Source organism: Rhopilema esculentum, chromosome 6, assembly GCF_057945365.1.
Source record: "Rhopilema esculentum isolate cy_ngs chromosome 6, ASM5794536v1, whole genome shotgun sequence".
Taxonomy (NCBI): domain Eukaryota; kingdom Metazoa; phylum Cnidaria; class Scyphozoa; order Rhizostomeae; family Rhizostomatidae; genus Rhopilema; species Rhopilema esculentum.
In genome coordinates, this window is record NC_142820.1 from 13,935,567 (window position 1) to 13,962,470 (window position 26,904).

A 26,904-nucleotide genomic window follows, 5' to 3' on the forward strand; every position below is an offset into this window, starting at 1 on the left:
GATGATGTGAGCTCAAAGGGCTTTTAGAGGCAAATCTTCAAAGGAGCCAAAAAAATAAACAGGTAAATTTGGAGGAAGGCATTACGAAATACTGTGTAGACCATATTTTCTATGACGTTTCATAAATCATCAAAACGAAACGAATCATAAAGTAAAAACCAAATTTTTTTGAAGAAATTTCTTTCATTTTATTGCAACCTTTCTAAACAACCCTAATACATTTAACACTAGCTTGTTAAGACTGCCTTAAAGGGGCTGTGTCACGGTTTTGTAAACAAACCAAATACACGGGGCATTGTGCATTTTTAGCCTGACTTGCACATCGGGATAATGGCGGATGGTGCTCCGGTGCATCGACAAGCTCGATAAATTGTATTTTCTGAGCGTATTTACCGAACATGGAATGGACAATTACTATATTTCTGCATATGTACCAACTGTCGAAATGAAAAGTGTATGCTAATTTGGTCTAGGCTAAGGAAATGACGCTTCATTCAATCATGGCAAAGATATTCCGTTTCTCTTGGTGAATTTAGATGGAATTAGACACTTTACAACAAAAAGATTACTCCAAATTTGTCCTGCAAACTTTAATACTGTTTTTCGCTCATAATTTACACCAGTAAAGTAGGTCTTGCATTGTCATTTCGGCCAATTTCTATAAACAGCTCCCTAGCCGTAAAAGTGGCCTTTGTTTTTTGTATCGCCATCCTTTATCCAAAGAAGTATGGTGATAAGACTGAAGAAAGAACCTTAATTATTCGTTTCCTTTTATAAAACATCCAAAAATGCAAAAGCTTCGCACGATGAGCACGGATACAAAAAAACTGTTTTATTCCATATTGGTTTTCCTATTGAACGCAAGTTGTTTCACCCAAACACCTTTCGCAAACTGGCGTGTTGCCATGTGGGATGTCCCTTGTGACACAGCCCCTTTAAACGTAGTTACTGAAGTCACTAATCACATGATTCAAATGATTGCATGATTACAATGATTACATGATTCCATTGGTTACATGATTCCATTGGTTACATGATTCCATTGATTACATGATTCCATTGATTACATGATTCCAACGATGACACAATGTCAATGTTGACAGATGACGTAGTAAGAGTTGGGATGACACCAAGCAAGTCGAGGTGTCTTAATAATCACCCTAAAGCAAGTTTTCGTCTTCCCCGTTGCTTTGTGGTGTTCCTTAAGGCTCTACTCCTGCTCCTTTTTTGTCGTGATATATTTAAATAATGTGTTTGGGAATTTTGATGACATGCTATTGAACCCAGTGAGTCCTTATTCTATTTGGGTAACATTTGGGAAAGAGGAAAGCAAAATTCTTTAAGATCAGTCGCAAGTATCTGATCCTAATGAAGAGGTCAACTCAAGAAAAAGATTCTGTCTGAATCTGATAAACAGCGCCCATTTAAGAGTCAGGATCTGTAAACTTCTTGGCAGCGATAGTAGACTTTCATGCTTCAATGAATGAGTTCCGTAAAGTATATAAAACGCATCCTTTCCAGGTGGCAAAAAGTGAGGAACATGTAAACCAAAAAGTGAGTTTGTCACTGTTTTTTAATTCTATTTAGCATCGAAGGTAACTGCTATTTAGCATCGAATGCATCAAACAGTTTAAACCATTTTCACAAAGGAACAAGATAATTTAAAAAGACCATGCATATTATAGTCTAAAAGGCGTCACCCTTATATAACATTTTATACTGATTTCACAAAGCCAGTTTTCTTTCAAATTTTTTTTAGCAATTCAAGAGACAGTTTGCTCTAAGTGTTTTTCCAAATAAACGATAAATTGATATGCAATTATCCTATACCATCTTACCAAAAATTGCGAGCCGAGAAGAATTTTATACCAATATTGTTAAATTCATTATCATAAAAGTTCTTTTTTGACCAGAAATCAAACAGTTGTTCTTCCAAGTTTTTTATTTATCTCACTTTATTAAATTTCCTAGCAACATACATTTTTGTTTCAAAATTTAGCTTGTTCACCAACTTGATGGAGAACCTATAGAAGGCTGCTTGATTCAACAACGTGATCCCTGTGTTTAATTCCCTTAAAATTAAAGTTATGAATTGTATCAACAATTAGTTATCAGAATGGGTTCCAGATATGTACAATTTTGCCTGTCCAATCAATTAATTCACATGAATATTTTTAGATGTTCGGGGGTTTTACGTGGACATCTTTGACTTTTTTCAGTTAATAAACTCTTTGTTGTAACTTAAGATATACTTCTTATCGGAGTTGGAACTTAGAACCATCTTATTCTATGCACCAATATGTACTTCCTGTTGACGCTACAAGTGAAGGATAAACCTCCTTTTGTACAGGCAAGTACCGTATGCGCGTTTAATATGACGATATGTTTGCTGTTGTCGTGCTTTGAAGATACGCTTTGAAGATACGCTTCAAACCCTCAACTTTCTTGACGATCTTCCTAAAAAATACATCGATCTTTCTAAAAACTGTTGGAGACCCGCCTTCACACGAGTTGGGCAGAATGATTGGTTGTAAGTTTTATCAAGAACTTAAAACATTCAGTGTTTAATATGAAGCGTCTGAAACGAATTCTTTTGAAACGGCTACCTTACACTTGCATAGGGACGTTGTGGCTTTGATTTCACTAGGCGGAGAAAGACATAGCTTCGGCAAATAGCCTTATCCTATTTTGGCGTGGCTATTCAAAATTTTAGGAAAAAACAATGTCTTCGCTGATTAAATTTATATGTAACAATGGCCGAAGTTGAAAAGTCCAGTTATTGATTGATTTTCATGGAATTTCCAAGTTCTTGGTTTTTTCAAAATTCAATTGTTTCTTAATTTTTTGGCTTCGAGTGCAGAAGTTTCTAAATTTTCCCGATTGCCCTGTAGTCGTTTCCTATAAAGTCTTTCTTATAAAGAAATTAGTGTATTGAACTAGACCTAACGACATTTGTTATGTGAAATAAAGAACTGAAAATCGTTTTTCGAAAGAAAAGTTTCGATAGAAAATGTAATGAATTCAGTTTGTCATGCATTCTACCTGAAAGTTCCACTCCCTCTTCCACCACCACCTTTATCTTGAAAAGTTCTAGGTTCTTTCGTATAGCCATTCACCTTCAAACCTTAATTATTTGTTAAGATTTTCTGGTCGAAGACGCAGACTGACCAATCAACAGACCCTTAATCACAAAAGTTGTCTTTATGCTATCTTTAGACTGATATACAGTGTGTAAAACTCCTACACTTGAATTCAAAGATTATCTACCAACCATGAAAGACTCAAAATACTTTCACAGCCAAACACTGTCAGTGTCTAGAATAAGCGTCAGTTACGTTTCCATTCTTACATTTTATCAACTTTTCTTGCATTTTGAAAAAGTCACAATTTTCTGGGATCGACGAGATGATACAGGGCGAATGTAAATCAGAAGCTTTGTTCTTTCCTTCGTCTCAGAAGCCGTATAGCATTTTGTAGCTTTGATCGTTGTTTTAAAAGCGATTCATCTGGAAATTTATTTTGCTTTAAAACTTGTTTAATGAGTAGGCAAAATCTTACTTTTTTTAGAACGACGTATCAATCTTTCCAGCGAATTTAATTCACTGACCAATTTGGTATAGATGTTTTAACTACATCGAATTTTGAATACACGCGACACTCGTTTTTCATCCTTTAAACGCTAGCAATGTCTCTAACTAGACTGAAGTTTAGAACGGAATAAGAAACGAAAAATAACATTTAAGCTGAACCAGTACATGTTTTTAAGGGGCTCATTTCCAGCCATCTCCAACCAGTTGTTTTCTGTTTTTTTTTGCTTCACTCATCCTCTTACCAGAGTCACTTAAGTGTTCATCCTTCATAAATCAGCTGAAAATTCACTGACAATACCAGTATTAATTCCTTGCATTATTTTACCCAATTGCAGCACGTGTTTCAAGTCTCGTGTGAGGAAGTATTCCACTAAGCAATTTGTCACCAAACCCTGATTTTAAGGCATCGAGCAGTCAGTCTCGTCCCTTTCGTCCTCGTCCCGTTTTTCTTTCATTCTCCTATTCTGAAACCATATTTTAATGTGCTTTTCGGTCAAGCTTAACGCCCTCGCGAGTTCGATTCTTCGCGCCCTCGATATGTATCTGCTATAATGGTATTCCTTTTCCAGCTCAACCTGTTGTGCTCTTGTATATGTTGTCCTTGTTCTTTTTTTTACTTTCGCTGATCTCCACGATTTCGGTGGCTGTTCGTCGCCCTTCTCTTCTGCAAAACAAAGAAGAATTGTATCATTCGCAGTAAAGCAAATCTCACGAAGATAAATTTCTAATAACATTGGCAATCATGATGATTAAACTATGGTGATGATGATGATCCTTATGATGATAAAGTTATAATCATAGTTGATCATTATAAAAATAATTTTTCTTGTAGTTGGGAAGATGTAGGATGTGCATATGAAAATCTATTGTAGATGATAAATGAAAAATACATTAAATTCATTTAGGAACACATGAAAAATAGAATATCTAGATCGTGATAGTTTTCCCAGTTTGTCTGAAATTCTTAATTTGATCAATCATTCTGCGCAATCTTTTGAACAACGAACACGATTTAACACAGCGTTTTGTGATCAATGTCCTGCGAAGGGGCTTCCGGAGGAAATTAAGGATAATAAAGTTTGTAAGAAAGCTGGTCCAACATAAAGCCTGATTTACACGAGACGAATTTTTCGCGCGAAACAAATATTTCACTTTTTCTTTCGCCACGAATGTTTTAGCTTCGAATTTTTCTCTTGAATTCAAAGTTCAATTTACACTGGCAGAAATTTTTATGTGAATTCGCTGCGAATATTACAAAAGAATATAGCGACTGCCCGAAGAGTGCTCTTGTCAGAAAACTCAAAATTTTAAGTTTATCAAAAAAGCGAGCAAAACAGCAATAAGCGACACTGGATTAGAAAAATTCATTCGGGACGTCTTCAGAAGGGGGAATTCCATCTTTCGGTAAGAGAGGTTTACGTTTACATTTATAAGACCAGGATAACTTCTTCAAATACTTTCAAAGGTCGCAATCGAAGCTTGCAAGAGCATGCGAGAGCCTGTTAGTGCATCTGCTTAAAACTTTTGCTGTTGAGCAGGCCAATAAGCAGCTGACAATTTAGCAATTTGAAGAAATTCTTGCCTAACTTTCTTATTTCCGACATATTGGTAGAACATCAAAGCTTTCAAGCCAGGTGTCTTCAAATACTGCTCTGATTGGTGCATTTTACAAGACGAAAAATTTCATAGCAAAAAGCATTCCATTCCTACTTTTCGCTGCGAAAACTTTCTTTGTTTGGATACATTCTTATGAGTTATCTGTGGTGGAATCGCTTGTGCTATTTCTGCCATTTTGCTCTGGGATAGATGCGATTGAAAGAAATTGTTGCTTAGGATCGAAGGCCCTTTAGCGTGTTAACTTTACGGTTAGTGAATGAGCTCAAACAACTTCATTGATTTCTTCTCGCATAGGAGTGTTATGATCGATGCTTTGGCTGTGGCATCAAAGTTTAGCCTTGGCTATTGTCTGTTTTTGGAACACCACATGTTTTTACAGCCATAAATTTGTCGAACAGGGCCGTCACAGCAACGCTTCGATGAGCTGTTACACCTTGGTTTAAAAAAACCAGTTTCCAGGTGCTTTGGTTTCATGCTTTGCGGTTCACATCTCCACCATTTTCATGCTCATGGTTTAGGTCCAGACGTGGCCTGGCGACACCCTTACTTTCTTGTTTCTGGGTGTCAAGTATTTAATTGATGATACTTGTATTACACAAACTCTCTAATATAACCTAAATTATTTTCAGATTTGCAGCGGAATTTGGTTAAGCAGCGATTGATAATCCCAAGACGCTCGTAGGTCAAGAGTTTCCCCTTTGAACTGTCATCACTAGACGAAGACGCATGTAGTGTGACTCTGCAACCCACAATATGCCTTTCTTAATACTATTGAGGAAATGGAAAGTGTAGCCGTAAAAAAAGATTATATTTAGAAGGTTTTGTTTATTGAGGAAAAATTTGTCCTGTCTTAATTTGTTGACCACAAGCAAAATGTTTTTGCAGCACGTTGAAGTTTTGAAAAACCTGAACTCAGGCAGCAGGACATGAATTATAGTTGGAGGATTTCTTATGCTTCCTAAATGTTTAATGTTTCGTTTTTAATACCACTTAAAGCTTCGTGACCAATTAAAAACCCTTGGTTCCTTCATATCACTAAAGCTGAATTTTTGGCATCTCTCAGTTAGAACATTTGAAAGATATTCGATTTTCCAAGTAACAGAGAATGTTAAAAAGGAATTAGCTTTCAGCCTTGTATACTAAGCGAAACTTGGCAGAAACGTCCAAAAAAGGTTGAAATCGACAGAAAAGAGAGAACGAGAACTTGATACTGTCTGGCGCATGCTCAACTGTTACAACCAAACTCTTCATTTGGCTGTCAAAATTTTCCAGAGCATCCTCAATACTCTCTTTATTTCAATTTAGAGGCAAAACTTTTTATAACGGAGATGTCGTAATTAAGGTCTGGGATTTGTTCACAAACAGCTTGTTAAGTGGCGATACCGTGTTAGTTATTACCTTGTCAAGTTGTAAACATATGTTTCTCTGGTCAATCGGGCTTTCAATATCAGATTTCAATTAATCACTTGGAAATTTTATGAAGTAGTGTATGGTTTTACCCGCCCAAAACAGCTTCATCCGAGTGACATTGATTAGAATTTAGTTCAAGCACTTGTTCACACTGGATCGATTTGACTGTCTTGCCCAAAATGTCCATAAATTAACGTCAATGTCAAATGTTGAAATTTATTCGAAGATAAGTCGATATTCATTCAATCCTTTTCTATAGGTTCTGACATGTTGGATTTTAACAGTTTTGTGCTATGACCCTTTCTGTTCTTCATTATCTGTTCTTCATTATCTGTTCTTCCTTATAAGAAGAACAGCGGAGTTCCTTTCCGCTTTCCTATTTAAGTTAATGGTTCCAGCTTTTCTTCCTTAGCGCAGTCATTTACCCTTTGCAAACTTCCATAATAATCAAAACAAAAACAAAATTAAAACAAACTGAAGCCATGCCAGTAATATAGGTGGGTGTTTTTCAAAAGTTAGAGACATTTTTTGCAAACTTGGCTTACTTGGTTTTAAGCACAAAGGGCCACAACCTTAGTCCTTGATCCCGATAGATTGTTTCTAGTGTAAACAAAAAATGAAACTCGTCCAATTTGTATAAGAAGCACGGATCCAACATGTTAGCTTATTAACGAGGGCTGAACAAATTCGCTCACAGAAACAGGCCCTCTAAGCTCCCGGCTGGTGTGGTAAAAATCAGCACTTGGGCCGATGGGATAAATTATTTTTCCTCACTTTAATAAGAATTTGAAAGCAACTTAAATGTTAGTCGTTGTTTCTAACGGGTGATATTTTTTATACACTTAGTAAGGCTTTTTAAGACTATCATGGCGAGAAATTTTTGCTTTGTGCATGAAAAGTAACATTTTTCAAATGGCTTTGAAAAAAGCAAACATTTAGTAAACTAAAGCTTTTCGTCTGACACTCTTCAGAGTTTAAAACGTCAGAACATAAATCGAAAACTCTACGTGTGGATGGAAATAGGCCAATCAGAAAACACGAGCACATGACTGTATAGGTTGACCAATCATTGCCGCTTGCCTATTGAGAATGTTACTAATGGTGAAAACGAGTTCCTTTTGTCTAAACAGTAGCGGTTTTTCGTGCTTATGTAGATAGATTCCAAAACTGCTAGTTGGAACGACGATCGGGCTTTACCAATAATCCGAAACATGTCGCCATTGTAGTTTTTTGCACAATCTGGGTTTTCTAGCGGCACTGATTGGTCAACATTTTTTGTTTAACAACAAACTCGCTTTCTTTAACCAAGGAAATAATCCTTTTTCCAAACATTATCCACTTCAAAACACAGCAAAACACGTGTTGCTGAAGGTGTTCAAGCAGGTGGCACGTTGCTACAACGAGGCCATAGAATCCAGAAGAGGTTGAGACAGAGGCGGCCAAGTTTTCACTTTCATTTGTTTCTTTTTACACAAAGACACACCAGCCCAACATAATTTATATATTGTCCTCTCGTAGACACTCAATCTCGATACCAAAGGAGAATGGAACCTCATTCTTAATTTGAGGATATCAAGGAAAGAACCGCAATTGTCGCAGAGCAATCATTTCAATTGTTTAGGAAAAAAAATTTTATCGTGTCATCAGGCAAAAATTTCATACCGAATCGCCTATCTCAATCCGATATTTATTAGGACGGTTCTGTGAAAACTGAAGAAGATTTAAATCCAGACTACTAAACTCGGTCCTTTTTTTATATAAAAACACTTTCGTGTAAGCCTGCGAGTTATGAAACAAGACAGCCAAGCACAGTCCGGTAACTTTTCGCGGAAATTGTATAATGAAAGAAGGCAAAAATTTGAAACCGGACTGCCAAACTGAATCCGGTATGATTTGACCACAGTATCCTTTAATAATGCCTTGGATATATTGTGAGTGCATCGTTAACGGTTGCAATATGAACGGGACACTAAAAAAATATTGAAGAAAGCTTTTTCAGTCGATCAAATCTTTGATATTTGAAGAATCTTAGATCTTTCAAGAAACTCAAAAAGTTGTTTTTTGTTAATATTTTTGAAATAATTCCTCTTATCAGTTTGATACGATTGCCTTTTTCTCTAAAAAATCAATAAATATTGGTCATTGTCGAATTTCAAAATCTTATTCTCTTATTCATAATCGAGAGAAAGTAGCTAGTTTCCTGGTGCAGATAATCTATATGAAAGATAATTTTGCAGAACGACCATCTGCGTTTGAATTGGCGGCAATATAATAAAAGAAATTATGAACATTTAGGTGGTGAAAAGTGAAGAAAAAGAAGAAAGGTTTATTGGTAGTTGCGGGAGTTTCTAGAGCAAAAACTGATTGAATGCAACTTTTATAATTGATCGGCATTCGAGATGGGTCATGTTAGTGAAAGCTGGGAAATAATAAATAAACTTGTAACATCCTTGGCCAATGTATTCGCCAATGTCAGATAACGGGAGAATGCAAAGCATTTGTTTCTGATGTTAATGAAGTATACAGAAAGCCGGATCTTAAAACGTCTCTACATGAAAGGAAATTTAACATTGAAAATCGTTGGTAAGATGTGATGAGGTAAACTGCCAGCTCTAATCTAAGTGCATTATGAAAAGCGTACATCAAAGAAATGAAAAACTGCAGTTGAATTCAAGTAGTAAGTAGTGCGATCAGTTATCTGGAGTTCTTCAGATGCTTAAACAAAAAACCCATTGCGATTGTTTTGTTCTGTTTCCTTGATTTGTAACGGTTTAGAAAAATTAAGTTTCTTGATGTTTGATCCGTTTACCCAGACCAGTTTTCAAAACAGGTCGACAAATGCACCTCCTTAAGTGTTTGCAGATCTATGGTTACCTATTTCATCGTTGTTCATTCATGGGTTCTTTTGCTTACCCAACACATAATTTATATTCAATATCGCTTGTGGTGCATGCAAAGGCCTTTGCTACGAGGATAGAATTATTCGTCTTTACTCAAGCTATCTATAATTTAACTATAAGACAGCTAACGATACCAGAAACTCCTTGTATTTCGGTTGCTTGCAACTCAAGAAAGATCTTAGAAGGGAGAATAATTCGGTGTTTCTCCTTGTTTCTACGAAATCTGTTGTGCACCTATTCTCTGCTACGTATTTGCTAATACAACTAGTACCTGAAAATTTAATACACTCACTGCAGAAATGAATAAAAAATTTCGGGGAAACCTGTAGATTCGCTTTTTGGCTTTAAATCAAAATGAAACTTAGAAGTATGGCAATGATCTACCTAAACAAAGACGTTTCAGCTTAGTTTGTCATACCTTTTGCAAACAATTATATCTAAATGAAGGTTGGGCCACACAATACTCATTTTTACCATTGGGCCACACAATACTCATCTATTAGGCCATTTATATTATATAAATCATCAATTCAATTAATGAAATCCTGAAGATCGATGATATTCGGCTTTCAGCTTACATGACTATAATTTAAAAATACATCTTAATGTGCACAATTATCATAATTACATGTTTAGTAGTATTAAATCTCTGCTGCAGTCAGTTAACTAAATGTGTGGTTAAAATTTCATTAGCTTTGCTTTTGTAATAGGTTTTTCTATATAAGCTTTTGATATTATTTAATAACATGCCAAGGCAACTTAAAGTGAATTACATTTTGCTATTGGTTCTCTGTGTAGCGTAGCCTTAATGTAAACAAAAAGAGATTGCAATGTAAAGCAGAACTTTCTGCAAATTTCTAATGGTTTCCTCCATCTTGAGATTTTCTGTTTATGTCATCTTTTTCGAAAAATATTGTAGCAACGGTTGCTAAAACCATTGACTAATTTTAGAGCCAAATTTATGGCCTTTGCTTGTAGCGATTTAAACGAAAGGTTTTTGTAAACTTGACAAAACCTCAAAAATGCCAAGAAAACCTAAAAGCAGTCAAGGATAAGGATGAATTAATGCTAAACGCTCAATTTTTAGTGGATTTCAAAAACATTTCTTGAAGATTTATTGGGCTTTAAAAGCATATCGTTAGGTTTGGTCCCAAGATATCAAGGTCAAAGCAAGTTTCTAATGAAAACAACGCAATAATTGATTTTTTAAATTTGTGTACTTGGCACATACATTTGGAGCAAGGTAGTATCTTGCTTAAACAGTTGAACCGTGGCCTCGATAGCCTTTGGCTTAACACAGTGCACTACACAACTGAAATTTTAATTTGAATTGATTTCATTTGGTTTGTTCCAATCCAAAGTTAAAATTATCATTTATTATTGAATATATACGTACAAATATTATGGTATTTATCACAAATTTGAGTTTTTTTTATTTGCTGGCTTAAGGTAGGGTTGGTACTGAAATTATGGTAACTGAAAAATCACTTTCTATGCAACAAGGGTACTTACACATCATAGCTCTTCGCACTACACATAATCCACAGATTCAACTAAAAGCATGACATTCGCATTATTTGTATTTGGCAAATTCAATACAATGGCGATTTTATCTGTCGTTGCTTTTTTAAGTTTGTGGATTATAAAAATTTCTACTTTAAAAGTTTTTACTTTAAAAGGTTCTTTAAAGGAGGTTGGCTAAAACCCGTCTATCTTAAAGAGTAAGTTATATTAAGGCATAGAAAGGCAAGTTTTATTTTGTCCTTACCTAGAACCCATACATATCCCTTTAAATTGTATCTATCAGTTTATTCGTGGTTTTACTGCGTGGTTTCTTGCAGCAAAGTAGGCATGAATAAGAAAAGCGTCATCATGCTTTTGTTAAGTGACTCTCAACCCATTCAATTTCCCACCAACAAACGTACATAACATGGAAACAAACATGGCATACTCCATTGCTTAAATGATCCTCTACAAATTTTCAGTACAGAATTTTCATGCAAGTGACTCGTGTCGCATTTTCTCAGACAAGCAAAGATATTTGCCTCTTTTTGGCCTCTGGCTGTGTCACGAGCAACAATCACCATGAAACAAAAGTATGTAATGCCGGTCCATGCAAGCATTCGTGCTTCACAGACGGTTTTTAGGCTCAATTTGCTAATTATCTAGCCTATTCATAATTCTCTCGTGCAGAGCGATGTCTGGATTTTTGCTTTGCTTTTTTGGAAGTTCTCTAAAAGAAATGCCAAAAATTATGTCACCGTCATTTGACAAGGGGTCCCTTCGCATAATCTGTTTGGGTTTGTATACATTGAGCCAAGAAAGGTTTATTTATTAGCCTATATCTTGTACTGCTGTACCCTTTCATGGTTGCATGACTCATTAATGGCTCGCAGCTTACGATATCTTAATGTAACGATTATTGGCAGATATGGAAATGTTCCTGTGGCCATTTGCAGCTGAAAAATGTAGCAAAATATCAATCCAACCTACTTCAAAATCTCCTTAAATGCATATTTAATTGAGAAAAGTTTTTGCATAAATTCTAGGTCGCTTAAATAAACTTTGTTAACCATGCAATAGATATATTTGGTCTTTTTTAATTAATCATGACTTAACATTGGGTAAAAATGATGAAAAAAGATGTGAAGAACCTTTGACTCTGACGGCTTCTTCGTCTGAACCATTTTTAGGCGAAGGATTCCCTTTAGCAAGTTTTCCTTCACTTGACAAAGTTGTTAATGTCTCGATGACTTCAGAAATATCTAGAGGTGGTAAATTACTCAAATCTTTTTTTGGTTGACTGGTTTTTGAGTCTTTTCCTTCAGCAGATGTGCTAGAGTACCTTTCGTTTCTGTCAAAGCGACACGAGCTTAGTCTCCCAGAGGAACTACCTCCAGCTGTTGGTGCCCCACTGCTGTGTTCTAAGCTGTTACTGTATCCACTAGGCTCTTGTCTGTAATTTTCTGCCATGTTGCTCACCTGGTGGGGCATGAACCCTCTTGGTGTCCCATTATGTGTTAGCCTTTGTTTTCTATACCAGTATAATCTTTGTGTTGTCATATTGTCTTCGATGTGGGCCATGCCCTCCATGGGCTTCCACTGTTCGCTATGTTATGTTTCTTGATACTTTCCACACTGTCCCTTTCTTATCCTACGTCAGGTCAGATAAACATTGATTACACATACAGGTAACTATGCGCTCTGGTACTTGCAGCTGATCGCGTTTTATACTTCCTTAGGCTATTTTGCAGAATGGCGGCTCCCGGCCCTTCACTTCAGCTTACCTGTAAGCTGTCATACATATGCGCAGCCCTCCGTGGTCGATATTTTATTCGTTTGTGACACTTTGATAGTATACGAGCAACCCTCAGCAACTAGTTTTCTGAAGAAACGTGTGATTGGGTCTGTATTTGAGAGTGTGCGTGGGATACATACCCAAGCTAAATAAGCCAGAGGATACCAAGACAATAGCTCGCGCAAGCTGTTGGCCGCCTGTTGGAAGATGGTTCGGAGGTCTTCTAAGATTCTGACGAGGAAGCTGTGTATAATGAATGGACAAGAAGTATCAACTCATTTAGCCTCGTATTTTAGCCGTCCTGATTGTTTTAAAAAGCCTGGCAGCCTAAATCTGTGAATAACCAAGCTGAAGTAATTCCCCTAGTAGCAGAAGCGCTCTTTTTAAAGTATTTTGCAGTCCTGTAGCTCTCAAACCGTTTTCTTGATATTGAGTTCGCTAGACCCCTTATTGTGGCAAGCCCTGAGACCGCTAGAACCCTTTCAATTTTATTAATTCAAAAAAAATCCTTTACAGAAAATGAAGACATCTAAAGCGAAGTCTTGAGGTCTTCGGAAACGAGGTCGCTGGGCCAGAGGCGCGAATACTGTGTAGACGCTAAGGAGTCTGGCAACCAGTTGGTGCTTGTCCATGTGGTCATTTATCACATTTCGGTGCTTCTTTGATTGGGTTTTCTGTCAACCCAAGTGTTTTCCTGACGAATCGAGGTCCCAGCCACATGGCTCCGCCAGTTTAACTGTGGTTGTTTTTCACTGTATTATTAATTCAAGATTTAATAATCCTGATTACACGTTCCACCTTTCCTATATTCATCCAGTCCAGATACTTTTACTCTTATTAGACTGCTCTCTTAACCACAATTTTGGACGTCTTTTTCCAGTATTTAATTTTCTAATTTGCAACTGCAGGAACGCTTCGAATCTTTTTTAAAGCAGGGAGAGATACGCAAATACCAAAAGGCTTGTGGAAATAGAAAAGGAAATTGGTTTGTTCGACTCCTCCGCTTTCCTTCCTTCCTCCCAACTTCGGCACATTTCGGCGCTTAGATCACGATATGTATCAACGGCAACTGCAAATTCTTTTAAAGTCTTTAATATGAGCAACAGCATATTTGCAGCTAAGATGCTTGAGGAAATGAACCAACAAAAGTTTCCAATCAATGAACACATGAAAGTACGAAAATCTGCTTCTTCTTTCCTTTTCTTTTCATAAATTTTTCTTACCTTACATCTTGCATTTAGTGAAATTTTGAATAGAGTTCTACGCAGGTTTAATGAGCAATAAACTAAGGGAGTTGTGAATATGTATCAGATCGTCAATTGTTCCTCTTAATTGCCGAGGAAGTAATTTGAGTTGTTATTTGTCGTGCTCTTAAATGCAGGTAAATTGAAAATAGTAAAATGATGAAGCGCAAATTATGTATTTTGACACGAGCCTGTAATGAAACAGGTGGAGGGATTCAAAGATCTGCTATGTTTAGTCAGTTGAAGCCAAGAGTACCGGATTAATTCAAAATAGCGCTGCGTATTCACTTTTAACAAAGTTGAAAAGTGCATTTCAGTTACTAAGGTAAGCATCTAATCTAAACACAATAGCTCAGGGACTAACATTGTTAACCCTACAGAGATGGAAGCATTTGGTCAGCATCAGAGCGGAAACACAGCTTATGATAAAAAAGCGTGAAAAAAGCGGAATTCATCCAATACAGCTCAGAGTGTCAAACGTGAAATAACGTCAAAGATGAATTTCAAAAGACTTTCAGTGATGTTGGGGCTGTAAACATCCTTCGCTTGTAACTAAAAATCCGGAAGAGTATTGCCTTTTCCTTCTCTGTTTAAATACCCTCCAGGGCTAGTTTGAAATTGAGATAATAATCTTTTGGTGGTACAAAATTCTGCAGTTACAGTGTAAAGCAGTTTGCGATATTGCAAAGAAGTTACCTTGTGTTAGTCTTGTCTTCTTTTTACTTTCAATTTTGTTGTAGTGACACACAGACACAGTTATCGCAATGGCTACCCCTTTAGGAATCAATGAATAAACGCATCCAGTATCCTTTTCAACTTCTACAGTGCTCCACAGCTTGTACTTGTGGAGATTACTCATCAAACTTTACTTCTTTATTCTATTTTATCTTTGATAGACATCTGATAAATGTGGTCTCATGCAATTTTGGCGCAGGGCCTGTGCGACTAGAGGCTTTTTTGAGTTTATCAAATCAGTAGCTGATTTAGGATCCAGTATTTCATCATCACCTAGCAACTCGATGTTCAAGCGTTTATAACGAAAATTTAGACTGGTTGGATGCTTTCATTTCCCACCTGTATCTTTTCCAAAAGTTACCTTTTAACTCTTCATTATTTGCTTCTAGAACCAGTTCTCTTTTCTGCCTGAGTCTGAGATATGCTTATTTTTGTCATTTCCTTTCAGGAGTTTTGCATCGGCTCTTGATGTTGATAAAAAACCTCAAACCTCACGTTGTGTGCGACTCTAAGATTGATAGAATGTTGTGACAGCTTTAGTGTCATCAGTGAAATCGCTTGTAGCAGTTAGATTATTTTTAGGCCTATCTTCTGATGGCGCTCTTTTAAAAGAACGTGAAAGAAATGACTTTGTTCTTTAGCTCTGCATTTTTATTTGTGCCCAGAAATTCAGAACATTTGGCAATAAGTTTTTCATGACAGTGTATGAATAGATAGCTGCGAATAGATAACAATTGGTAACTATGAATAACTCCCCTCCTTGCGCAAATACACAGATATTTTGCGAAAAGCATCTATAGGATAAAAATTGATGGATTCCTTAGAAAATCATAAGAAGCTAGACGTACTACAAGACTCAGTGCTAGGGCTACTTCTTCTTACATTTTTGAAGATAGTTTCAAGAAAGTCTCTTGTATGTTTTCTGATGAAGGAAGCCAAAAGTTGGCAATTCTAAGGTATAAAATTTGCAACAAAGAATAGAGCAAGATGCAAATCTATCCTGCTTAGGATTAACAAAGAAAGAATTAATACACATTGGAGAAACAAAGAAGGTGAGGAGAAGAAACTTCATCAGCGTCAATCTTGATGGAAAGTCAGTTTCAGTAAACATGTCGAAATGCTTTTTAAAGCATCTAGTAAGAGGCTTCATGCCAAGAAACTGAAGCATTCGATGAAGACTTTCGTTATATCCCAATAACTTGGATGTTTCATGCTAGAAAACTGCACAATAAATGGATTTCACAAATGGATCTTAAAGGTTGCATGCAATGACAAGGAATTTGTAGCTACTCACAGCTTCATTAGAAGCAAATTTTCGAAGAAAAGAAATAACTGACGGTTTAAGGTGTTCAGATACATTAAAACTACCGATAGTGAAAAGAACTTGTCTTGACATTGAAATTGTCAGATTTATGAAGAAAAATACAAAAGAGACTATCACCAGAACTAAAAAAATTTCACACTGACCCGAAATAGTTAAAAAAGCTTTCAAAGCCCAAAAATCTATGCTTGCAATTGAGGTTTCATGTTTAGGTTTTTTTGGTTTTTAAATTGTATTTTTCTGATTATATTTTACTAATTGTTCTCCGCCCAGTCCTTCAGTTCACATTGAAAAGGAAGAAAACGATTCTAGACTTTGTTGATGCTTTGCAATTTCTAGATGTTTTTGTTTGAATTGCTGGCACTGGTGTATCTACATTTTTGGAGCCAAAAACTCAAGAGAATTCTTTTCATCTTAAAAAATATCAACCTTGACAAAATGTTGGCCCATAGGGCACTAACAATTTGTTCCAAAGCTCGACTTGGAACATGAAAACCAAAATAGATCTTTCTGGAAAACAACTGACCAGACGATATAATTGCTGCTTAAATTAAAATGAAGTTGCTGGATTTTTGGCCTATTTTGTCTGCAAATTCGTCAGGTTTATGTAAAACTATCATGGCTCGGTAACAATTCCTTGCGATTTGAAAATCAGATAAAAAAGGCCATTACAAAACATTTCTTTTCTGTTAATCTTCGTATCGTTTACAGTACAAAAACGGACCATTCATTTCATACTAAAGGATTACGTTCCTACCGCCAAAAAGGGTTCCGTTTTCTACTACAATGCCTGCCAAAAGTCCTTGGAACACCCTGAGATTTCTGTGAATTCGCGTGTTCCTTTCTATTTCCATGTCAACAAGGAGGGTGTTGCCCCCCTTCCCCCGCATACAATATTGATTCGCTAGCTGAAAACCATAGCTATGTAAAAATGTATCACTTGTACATGTAGGATTATTCATATTTCCGTGGCACAACATTGTACAAGGGGGGAGGGGATGTTGCAGCTCGTGCACAACGTGGATTATAGCAAGTGTTCCAAGACTTTTGGCAGGCATTGTAGTTAACGTGCCAGTTGAATTCTGGCTACGTAGGACGCATAACCCAAAGATTGGGGTAAAGAGTAAAACAGCATGTCCCTTCTAGCATTAGAAACAAAACTCGTCCCCAAATAGAACAGCCTCGTCGGTCTTATAGATCAAAGAGAACAACTAAAGCATGTGATTCTGCTATTGGGCAGCATTTACTGGAAAACCCAGATTGTGCAAAAAACTAAAATGGCGACATGTTTCGGATTATGAATAAATCACCCATTCAGTCAAGTATGTCAGAGAAAAGTTAAAGAAGAAAACAGATAAAGTTGCTATTACAAATTTTGTGTACTCGAGGCATATCCTAAGTCATACCGACGTGGCTGACATTGTGGATCAACTCAGAGCCAGGGGAGCTATCTTGCGAAAGGACCCCGGTCATTCTTCATACCTGACTAGGATGACGATGAAAACTCTTCTTTGATGAAAAATAAGACCAAAGACCAAAAGGAAAGAATTGGAGAAGCAGCTTGAAAATGTTTCTGCACCTCGCCACGACAGCCCTCCATCGACCATCATGAACTTCATCCGCACCGAGCTTGACCAAACGGAATTACGTCTCGCAAACAAGATCATTGTCAATCTGGAAGAAAAATATGCGGAAAAGGCAAGTAGTGAGAAAGTCCTTATTGAATAGTAAGAAAAATGAGGTAGATTTTCTCACATAAAAATGCAAACTAAGAACAAAAATCGTCAAATACACATATTGAAGCTATCATAAAAATGTTTGCAAAACAATGCAAAGGATATGGTGGTGACAGATGCAGTCTTTGCAAAGAACTTTGCAGCGAAGGAAAGAGATGTTTTGACCTTACGGGTTGGGGAAACTATAAGCTGTAAGCAAGTGTAAAGGTAAGCAGATATATTATGAAAACTTAGTACACCATTTCTTTTTCAAGACGCGATAAATATGTATTGATTAAAAAACTTTTATCTTATAAAACGATTGAAATATAAAAAGTGATCCAAAATAACGCAATCACATCACATCACAACCTTCAAGTTTATTTTTGGAAGGTAAAAGAAAGCAGCTTGCGAAATAGGTTTGGTAACTTAAAACTTGATTTAGATTTCTGCAGATGAACTCAGTTCTGTTTTCTAATCAAAACTTTACCATATATAACTGGAATAAGCCAATTTTCAAAAAGTCCTAGACGAAAAAAAGGTAGGGCACGCTAAAACAATGCAAGACCTTACACAGACACGAGCTATGAATGGAGACAAGACATTCACATAAGATCTGGAATGAAAAGAAAAAGCATGACAAAGAAGCCATCAAGTGAGTGCAACTGGCAGGCAGATTTGGCCCTCTGTTATCGCTGATCAAAAAGTGTATGTAAAGCATTATGATTTCAAGTCTTCTCAGGAGCAACAGTAGATTATATGAAAAATTACTTCAACCCAACGATAAATAAATTTCCAAGACAATCATTCTTCACTGTGGTACGAATTATTTTATCATCCTAACCTGCACGCTCAAGAAAGCATCGGAAACAGGGAACAACTCAGTTATGGTCTCAGGGGGGCTTCATCGATTAGAAATTGAGGGGGCAAAACCAAACCATCAACTTCTAACTTGGATGAAATCTATAATGGAAAAATTAATGATTGTTTTCCAAAAGACCAACTCGATGTTAATGCCAAGAAATTCATCCTACCAATAAAATTTTACTATAAAACTGTCTTCACTTTAATAGCGTCTAAAATGAAAATGGTCAGAAAATTAGGGGTACTCAAATAGTTTTGATTCTCTCTACTTGCAGCTCTGTTTTTCTTAAACATTCTTAGAAATTATAGCTTGTTTTCAATTATAGAATTTTTTTGTAAAGTTTCATGCTCATGACAATTAACAACAAAGGTCTGTGCAAAGTAGAAAGCAGCTCTATTGTGCAAAGCAGTTCTGCAAACACTTTCCATATTAAAAACAGGAGGTGTATAAATAATATTTGATTTTGTTTATTTTTGTCCGACTGTATTTTGAAAACCAAAAGGCAATACGACTTCTTGAACTTTCTCAGGTTTTTAAATTTTTGGTCATCCTCCTCTATTCCGTTTTGCTTCTACAACCTTCCTATGGCCACTGGCCATAGGGCCGTGATGTTTTTCTGATTCCGATTTTAGAAAATTTTTGGAGCATGCTTTCAAACGAGAACTTACGGAAGAATTGGCTTGCATTGTAGAAACCTATTTAGGTGCAGTTCTTTTTACAATTTCTTTGAAAAAATGTTTGAATACTTGATGAACATGGACCGACGAAGACAGAGATGGATCCAGAGCAAATTTGAAGGAGGGGCAGTCGGTAGTGGGGGCGCTGAAAAATTTTCATAAATTGATGGCGGGAATACGCTGTATGCAACAATTCCAGATCCATTTTCAGAATAAACAACATAACTTTGAGGTAATCATTTAAGCAGATTAACCTATCGGTCTCAGAAACTTTCCCCCCTGATTCTCATCCATTCACCTGATTCACCCAGAAAGGGGCGCACAATTTCCAAAAAAGGGGCGCTAGACTTGCCTCAACTCGTCAAGGGAGGGGCAACTGCCCCTAGTTGCCCCCCCTTAAATCCACCACTGGACAAAGAAGAAATACCCCAGGGCCAGTGATATTACCTTCATGAATGGAGTTATCGTAAAGCTACTATGCTGTGTTTTAGGTTGAAATATAAACATAATGAAAGCTGCACCGCTGAACATTGGGAAGCCTTTCGTCGACAGCGCAAACAGCGCAAATTATTTAGAGAGTATTTAGAGAAGGGAGTATTTAGAGAGTTTCTGAAAAAAGTTGAGTACTTTGGATGTAATTGACATCAAAAATTTTTGAAACACTGTAAGACTTATCCTTTCTGATAAAGGTCGATTCAACACAAGATTTACCCTTATCGATAATAATGCGATAATTTCAAATGTCAGAAATCACCTAGACACAGAGTCTGCAAAATCGATCTACCGGTCATTGGTCCTTCCAGTGCTTACTTATTGCGGAGTTTTAAATTTAAAATTGGATAGGACACATGAAAAGAAGCTCAATACATTCCATAATCGTGCAATGAAAATAATTGCAAGAATTCGAGCATGCGAAATTACATCACCAATGAATGCCACCAAAAGGAGAGTCTGCATGTTAGCACACAATATCCTACAGAAAAATGTCTGCAACTCCTTCAGCCAGTACTTTACGTATCAAGAACATTCCAAGAACACAAGAAGAAACAAATATGGTGTATGCCTTCCACGATTACGAACTAAATACGCAAGAAAAGGCCTCTTCTCCATGGATGCAAAGATCTTTAATGAACTTACACTTGCTACAAGGATGTCTGACAATTCAGCTGCTTTCAGGAATCTCATAGATAATTTTTATGCATAACATAACATTTTATAAACAACTATATCCCTAAAGGTGTTTCTAACGGACAAACATTTATAGCAGTAATCAATTGTTGAAGTTTCTTCTCCTGAATAGAAATTCATTTTATTATTGTCATTATCATAACGGAAGTTGCTGAAACCATGTAAGATCATTTTGTATCTATTACTGACTATTAGGTCTCACGGATAAAATTGAGGTTACCATAAGTACAGAAGATGTCTCAGATCCTTTAGCAAGGGTTATACATTTAAATATTCAAACCACACAAGGATAAGGAAAATTCGTAGTTTTGGTAGAGAGAACAATTTTTTTTAATTCCAGAAAGCTTCTTTGGAATAGATGCATTCTGAAATTAGGAGACTTAATCCCAAAAAGGCAAAAAAGGCGTTCAAAATAGTGTGTTTCCGGACTATTGGAACTAGCAGATGTCACTTCTCTTTAAAAATCTGAAGAGAAAACCAGTAGAATATATTACAGACACGTGAACTGGTTGCCAACTGTTTCTAAAGCTTTTGAGAGACTTGACCTACCCTCCTATAGAATTCTTTGTATCCTTCGTCTTGGGTCTATATTGCAAACGTGCCAATACATCCGAATCTAAAAAATGTAATGATTTTATGCCACCATGGCTAAAAACGGGTCCAAAACTATCCAGTGTAGAGGGCAACGTCTTTAGCTACCTCAGCAGATAAGGAATGCTCAATCTACCAATGTCTTTAAGAAAGAAATTAAAAGTTGGAATGGCACTGACTACATATGCAAATTATGTAGAACATTCGTACCAAAACTTGGTTTTTTTGCAATACCATCTGGTATCAAAGAAGGACTTTCTGATTTTCAACAGCGCCGATTTTTATACCACTATCTTTTTATTTCTGTTTTCTAAAGTTTAACATGTAAATTAATCTTAGATGTTTTAAAAATCTTTTCACTGACGTTTTATACTTTTGAGAGTGTCAGTCACAAAGTTGAGTATGTTTCAAAACAATTGCTTTTTTTAAAGTCACTTTTCATATAAAGAGTTCGTGAAAGGAGTAAATACAATTGAAACAGAGACATTTGCATATCTAGCAAAATTATCTATCTGAAACTATCTAGCAAACTTCCTAACCGAAATTTTTAAAGTTTAAATCATCAAAGTAGAGGCCAGCCTTGGGAACCTTTTGGCAAATGACCGGAAGTCACGTTTCTAGAATTATGAAAAATGGACACGTAATAGAGGACTGGGCACAAGAGCCCCAAATAACTTTTGATAAAGTTTTACGTCTGGATTTGCAATTAATTCTATCTATTTAGCACGTAATATTGCGCCAGGAAACAAAGTTTTAGTTGTTTGTTTAACTTGCATAGTTTTAAAGATATGGTGCAAAGCCCAACAGTAGACTGGGTACAAGTAGCCTAGTTTAAAAATGGCTTTTGATAAGGTTTTAGAGCTGGAGCTGCATCTCATTCCATTCATCACGTTAAATTGAGCCAGGAACTTGCAAGCTAAAGCGTACTGACAGAGCTTGTTTCTAGGAATGTAGAAACGTATTTAGAGAATTAATTCTTTAGCTAAAATTCTCTAGAATTTCTGATTTCATACTTTTCATGTAGACTTTTAATGGTTATGTGGTACTAGATCATTTTCTTTGTTGCAGTTTTGAATCTAGAGTGACCTCAGCCTGGATATCAATTAATTAAAACTATTTTATATCGATTGAATACCCAACATCCCTAGCCAAACAGCGGAAGGTCAAGGGCATTCTCCCGGAAAATATTTGTAGATCGTGGATCATGCACTTCAGAATGCTGGATAACGCCCCTTTTAAAAAATTATTTGAAATAACCTCTGTACTTTAAATCCTCTCAATTAGAGCCGTTGCTTTAAATTCCTCACAATATTTCGTATTCTGAATCACATCAGGCAGTATAGATGTGTTTAAAAATGGTTTGAAGAAAAGTTTAGGATGAATTCAGAATTGTCCACGGCACACACTTTTTTTTCTAATAATTCCTAAATTTTATTTGCGATTCTAAGCTCAAACCATTCTGTATCATGAAAAATAAAAAACACTAGCACAATACGAGCTTGACTATATGTCAAACATTTTTGCGTGAAAGCCATATTAATTTTTCATTTTGCTAAAAACAATAAGATTAATAAAAAGTCAAACTGTTGATGAAAATCACCTGGTAATTAATCTTAATTAATTCTCGAATTTCGCCAAGATAATGCTTATAAAAAGAAAGTGTGCATGTTACTGAGAGTATCTCAAGATAGCGATCGACTTTTCCATAAAATTCCTTATATAAAAACGAGGGGGTAATTAAACAACATTCGAGATAGCGAATATTGGAAATGGCGGGTAGTTGAGATAGCAGATGTCAACCGATTCTCCAAGAATGGGACCTTTCTTTCTCTATTTTCCCGTTTATTGGATCTGTAGTAATCATTGTTGAACGTAATCATGCCCTCCATTGCATCATAGCCATTAGCACGTTTCTTTGTCTACGTATCAACAATAACGCAATCAACCTTCGTAGCGTCCCCTCGTTTTATGTGTATCAAGACATGTGAAAGGCATCGTTTTATTAGTGTACGAAAGGCAAATTTTATTAGGTATCTATAAATCCACAACAATGCGCAATTCTCGTTTTACTAAAGATCTCATCCCAATAATAATTTTTGCCTAAAATATCAACCCTCTGATATATCTAACTTTATTGAACAATTACGTTTTTATCAGAGAAAGGCAGCTACCCCTTTGCCCCCCCCCCTATTTACGCTACTGCTTCAAGTGCAAATTCGTCTCTTGTTGCATGATAGCCCTTTTCAAATGTGCTTAGAAATAGATAAATAGATAATTACAAGGCAAGTCTGACCTGTGTCGCTACAGATAGATACAATAGTAAATTGATGAAATGCTGATGAAATGCTAATTCAGCTAAAGAACTACATATCAAGCGTATAAAGCTGTTGTATTTTAAACATATTATTATCGATGTTGAATTTTAAACATATTATTATCGAGGGCAGCTTTTAAAAAAGCGCACAATGTGCTTTAAATGAACAATCAAACAGTTCTCAAAGTATTCTAACCAAGCATAAACACTTAAATTGAATCAGAATGTTGCTACAATTGCTTTCTTGAGTAAGCCTCTCTTTGCTCTCAATGTGTCCCACCTGTCAGCAAACCATGTTCCATTGCCACATGGATATTTGGCTCCAAAAAGCTTTCGCTTTGATCAATTTCTGCCTTTGCAAGTAAATCCTACAAAAAATGTTCTCAAGTCAAACTTCTAAATTCACAATCTTGATTATAATATTGAATGCAATTTGCCACATCCAACAAATTTCAGTCTTACACAAACGATTTCAAGCCTTAGAGAGCCTAACAAAGTTTTCTATCTGTTTACTCCATGACAGAAATCTATGTGAGGTTGCAAATGTGAAAGTGTTTATAGTGTTAATAGCATTGCAATGCTATTGCAATTTTTTCATAGAGATAGGAATTGAGGAACACATTAGGCATGTGCCCACTGTTGAGAAGAAGATGTAAAGTGTCTATTTGCTGCAAACAGAGATGAGAGGATCCTCTTTTTGCCTACATCGTAGTTTTTCATTTTTAATTTACCAAAGGTTTTAATAAGGTGTCCGAAAATCAGATTTTTTTATCTGAGATGCCAAAATTTAACAAATATGAAGAGAAATTAACTTGACAAATGTTGTCTTTCTTGATTGCATGAAGCTTATACACTGCAGCAGATCCAGCCCAGTTTCCCAATGATGCTGTTTAATGATGCAATGCATTCAACTGATTTAAAACCATATCTAGACACTCTTTGTGCCGTCATTGATAGCCTGGACTTCATTTGAGGGTGGCTATGGCTAAAGCAAATCGTGAAGAATAAAAGGACAGATACAGAGCCCTTGGTTACACCATCATTGACTTCTCTATCGTTGACATTATCTGTAATCACCATTGAGTCGGCCAAACTTGTAAAAACAAACCTCTGGGTATAAAGGAAAGCTTGAAGCAAAGCAATTTCTTGACTGGAAACAACTTTGCTTTAGATTTTGATAGAGAATAACATGATCTAATCTAAAGCGTCGAATCCGTTGAGTCAGTGAAACAGCCTTTTCAATACCTGTGCTGCCAAAAACGTGATTTTGCCCTGTTTGCCTTGCTGGACAGTGCTACCAATGAAGATTTTACTCGGATGCCGTATAGATTCTATTCTAAAAATTTGGCACTCTAAATATATATCAATTAAGAAGTCTTGAATTAATGAGCTCACTGAATGAATGAAGTATTACTCCTGGGTTTTCAATAGTAAATAATGTTAATTATGATAATGATTTTCTATTATCTCTAGGTAAAAAGGCCTTTTTATCAAACAACATTTCCTTTAAACATTATGAATGCTTTGGAAATGTTCGCCAAAATATTTGCAAGATAGATTAAAAACAATCTACAAAGGACGATATGTCCAACACTGTTACAGTCGATGAATCAAATTTTCAATGGACTTTGCCTTCAGCTTATAGCAGGATTTCTAAAATTTAGCACAATTGATTTTTTAAAGCTATCACAAGTCACGAAAATTGGAAACTGTATTAGCAAAAATACTGAGGTTTCCCACAGTAGACTCTCCAATTTCACATTTTTGCATATTTTTGTATTAAAATGATACAAAACCAAATTGAATGGATTGTTTGAGGTTTTTTATCGAATGTTTCTTAAAACCAAAACACAAAGACGCAATTGAAAATTTATTCTAATCTTAAATTTCAAACATTTTTTCGATTTCTAAAAACAGCCATAATACAATGGAAGTTAGGCCTATCATCAGCCACAATTTTAGTATTAACACTCTTAGCCAGTGTGATCACCTATTTTTTAACTGTTAATTGGAAGTATGGTTGTGGGACTAGATTTGGCATTTTATTCTCATTCTTCGGAATAAATTCAAATTAAGGGGCAACCTATGAAATTATCTTATTAGAGTGCAGTTAGTGAACCAAATGAATATCTTCATTGATAACATTAGTAAACAAACGAATCATTTTCTTACCATTAAAAAGGGATTTGATTACTTTTTATTCATTTCTTTTGGCAAGCTCGCTTTTTCGCTTTTCTTTACTTTCGGGGATAACCTCGGTGAAGGAGTCTCGCGTATGGTAAGACTGTTTCGATCACCCTGCTTCATTGAGTCTTTTCTGTCCTTCATCTTTGCCTTTTCGGATGCTGCAAGTCAACAAATTTCAATTCAATTGAAATATCCTGTCTACTTTGATGATAATACACGGTTTTTGGGCAACTAAGCGTCGCAATACTGAAAATAAGAACATCACTCTGACCTGATAACGTCACTTATGCTTGCCGTGTACAGAAATAAACAATCAACAAGCTAAAGGTTTCTACGACAAATACGTACATTTAGGCAGAACGCCCAATTAAAAAAGGGCCAGAAGTGGCTTCCATTGATAACTGTCAATGCATTTTGATAAAGTATCGAATACACATACGCTTTTTTGGCCTCCTTCCGCCTGACGCTGCTGCAACCATAGCTGAATTCATTACTACTTTCGTTAGTCTTTCGCTTGCAACAAAAAATTGATTACTTTCTCTTTACTTCCGAATCTGTTTTGTAACTTGAAACAGCGACTTTACTGAGCACAAGACCAGTCCAACTTCACTAAACCCTTCACAGTTTTATTTTTGTTTACGAAACTTTCTCAATTTTGCCTGCTGGGTGCCAGCAAATTTCTTTGATACTCCGCATCAAGTTTTTCCTTGAAGAATGTGCACAATATGGGTTTATAAACTTGATCGGCTTACATGCATAAGCTGATTCGTGTCACTGCGCAGCAGCTAATAGGAACAAGTTTAGTTTAATTGTACCTCTCTTTAAAAAGGAAAGCTTAAATCGACCACATTATGTTGCTTTTGTCGCAAAAGTGGATACCAGAAGCGTCTGTATAATCGTATTGACCTTGAGTCATTCCGCTTTCGTTACAGCTATGACGTATTCCACTGTCAAGTGGCATGAACACCTTAGAAACACGTTTGTATCTAATACGCAACCTTGGTATCACGCCTAACACACAGCACCACCATCACTAGGTGTGGTCTTTTCCAATTCATTCTTTCTAATAAACTAGGATAGCAGTGTTTACTTAAAAGAGATCTTGCACTATTTTGTATATTGTTGAATTTTCTTCTTCTCTTCATCCTTCACGACATAGTCGATGAAGCCCCATTTTTGTGAAATCAGCCAGTAACTCAAGTGGCAGCGTTAGCATAGAAATAAGCAGCGACAACTGCATTAGACTTGATAT

General features: G+C 36.1%; 1 protein-coding gene and 1 long non-coding RNA gene across 2 annotated transcripts; both read right to left on the minus strand.

Moving 5' to 3' along the window:
- Positions 1–3,639: 3,639 nt before the first annotated feature.
- Positions 3,640–12,806, minus strand: LOC135686455 (uncharacterized). The gene is made up of 2 exons (XM_065202686.2): positions 12,172–12,806; positions 3,640–4,254 (listed from the first exon to the last, which is right to left on the minus strand). Exons 1-2 carry the CDS (start codon positions 12,608–12,610, stop codon positions 3,989–3,991), a joined length of 705 nt encoding a protein of 234 aa, XP_065058758.1. The 5' UTR covers positions 12,611–12,806; the 3' UTR covers positions 3,640–3,988.
- A 10,765-nt stretch (positions 12,807–23,571) lies between these two features.
- Positions 23,572–26,326, minus strand: LOC135686531 (uncharacterized). Its single transcript, XR_010516078.2, has 3 exons — positions 26,092–26,326; positions 25,638–25,810; positions 23,572–23,833 (listed from the first exon to the last, which is right to left on the minus strand). It is a non-coding gene; the product is annotated as an uncharacterized LOC135686531 (long non-coding RNA).
- Between the last annotated feature and the right edge of the window lie 578 nt (positions 26,327–26,904).